General features: G+C 61.7%; 1 protein-coding gene across 1 annotated transcript in view; it reads right to left on the bottom strand.

Annotated features, from left to right (window-relative positions):
• Window positions 1-1,510: 1,510 nt before the first annotated feature.
• Window positions 1,511-1,756, bottom strand: part of EMIHUDRAFT_122259 (hypothetical protein) — a gene marked incomplete at both ends in the record, with an annotated part of 4,539 nt that continues 4,293 nt past the window's right edge. Inside the window, one exon of the mRNA XM_005790653.1 lies at window positions 1,511-1,639. Within this exon, the coding sequence (XP_005790710.1) occupies window positions 1,511-1,639 (129 nt within the window). The remainder of the gene's footprint in view (window positions 1,640-1,756) is intronic.

Below are 1,756 nucleotides of genomic sequence, written 5' to 3'. Positions count from 1 at the left end.
CACGCAAACCCAAACGTCAAACCCCTAAAAATCACCCGGATCATCGGCCCCTTCTCGCTTCTGTGTAATTCACTGCTGTCTGGTACTGAGGCGGTCCCCAGTCCCTACCATCCGAAGTCCGGGGAGCGGGGTCCCGGGTCCCGGGACGGACCCTTCCGTCACCGCGCGCTGCACGCGCTGGCTACGCCGCTGCGCGGCTGTCCCGGTCGCGTTCGTTATTCTCTCTCTCTCTCTCTCTCTCTCTCTCTCTCTCTCTCTCTCTCTCTCTCTCTCTCTCTCTCCCTCTCTCTCGCCCCCCCCCCCCGCCCCCCCAGCTTACTTACATACATCTTACTTACTTTTGTACGGGTAGGCAAGGCGGGGGGGGACTCTGTCCGTTGTGAATGCGCGCGGGCTTTCTAGGCCCGCGGGTAGTCGCTCCCCCCACCCGCAGGGCCTCCAAACCTCTTCATACGCAGGTCTGTGATGTCGAGTGGGTAGACTTTACCGAATCCCTTCATCCGCGCGGTCGGTCGCGGGCCGGGAACGGCTGCAATATGGACACCCGCGACAGCGATGGCGCGAAGGGCGAGGCGATGGACCCGTCGGACGATCCCGAGGCGCCCTGCTACTGCGTGCGCCCCTGCGACGGCCCGTGCGAAAACGGCTGGTGCGACAACGGCTGCTACAAGGACGGCTGCGAGCACTGGTGCAGTCAGTGCTGCCCGGATGTGACGTGCTGCCCGGAGCGGTGCGTGCTGTGCGTCAGCGTGTGCTGCTGGGAATTCTGCAAGTACGAGCTGGCATGCTGCAAGCCGCCCCCGCCGCCCCCGCCCTGGATGGAAGCCTTCGGCACTCCCCCAAAGCCGTGGAAGTACGTTTGCGGCGACCGGGTGGCGACTGCCCTCTATCTGATCTACAGGATCTGCCTGTTTGGGGCCTCGCTGGGAGTGGCAATCTGGCTCGCGACCGAGCACGACAGCAGCACGCACTACGGGCAGAGATTTTTCATCTTTCTGCCCAACTGGATGCTCATCTATCAAGTGATCTACCTGTTCCTTGCGTCGACGACCACCGCCCTCGCGGTGGCGCAGAAGGAGCCCTGCGCCTGCGTCGTACCCTGCTGCTGCACAACCATCACGACGCCGTGGTATGCGCACCTTGCGTGGGCCATGCACATGACCGCCGTTGTGATGCCGATCTATCTGGTGCTCTTTGACTCCTTCCTGGTTGGCGACCTCAGCAATGGGCCGCAGTGCAACATGTGGTCAGGCGATAACGATAATGACGACTGGACAGACGACTGCTGCCCGAAACTGTCGTACTGGGACTCAGAATGTACTCAACAAGCTCCTCAAGGGGTGTCGTCCTCCACAATAGCGGTTGCCACGTACCTGATTCCGCGCAGCACCCAGTGGATCACGCTGCTCATCTCGCTCCTCGACTGGTGCGTCCACGAGCAGTACTACCCTGTTTGGGACATGTTTTGGCCGCAGCTGCTCTGCTGCATCTACACCGTCTTCACGCTCATCTACCAGGAGGAGACGGGGAAGGAGGAAGGGGCAACTCCGTACGTCGTGTACCCCGAACTCGACTGGTCCGAGGCGTCCAACGCCGCGATGGTGTGGTTCACCAAGTTCTTCTCGATGGTCGCGCTCATCTACGGCATCATGGCACTGCTCGACATGCTCCTAAAAAAGTACATGCTCTGCGCGTGCCTGATGCTGCCGTGCAAGATTTGCCACATGTGCTGGACCAGCCCGTGCTGCCCGCCCGC

This window comes from Emiliania huxleyi, assembly GCF_000372725.1.
Source record: "Emiliania huxleyi CCMP1516 chromosome Unknown EMIHUscaffold_1193, whole genome shotgun sequence".
NCBI classification, from domain to species: domain Eukaryota; phylum Haptophyta; order Isochrysidales; family Noelaerhabdaceae; genus Emiliania; species Emiliania huxleyi.
Note: the sequence above shows the minus strand (reverse complement) of the source record. Positions and strands in the feature narration are given on the sequence as shown.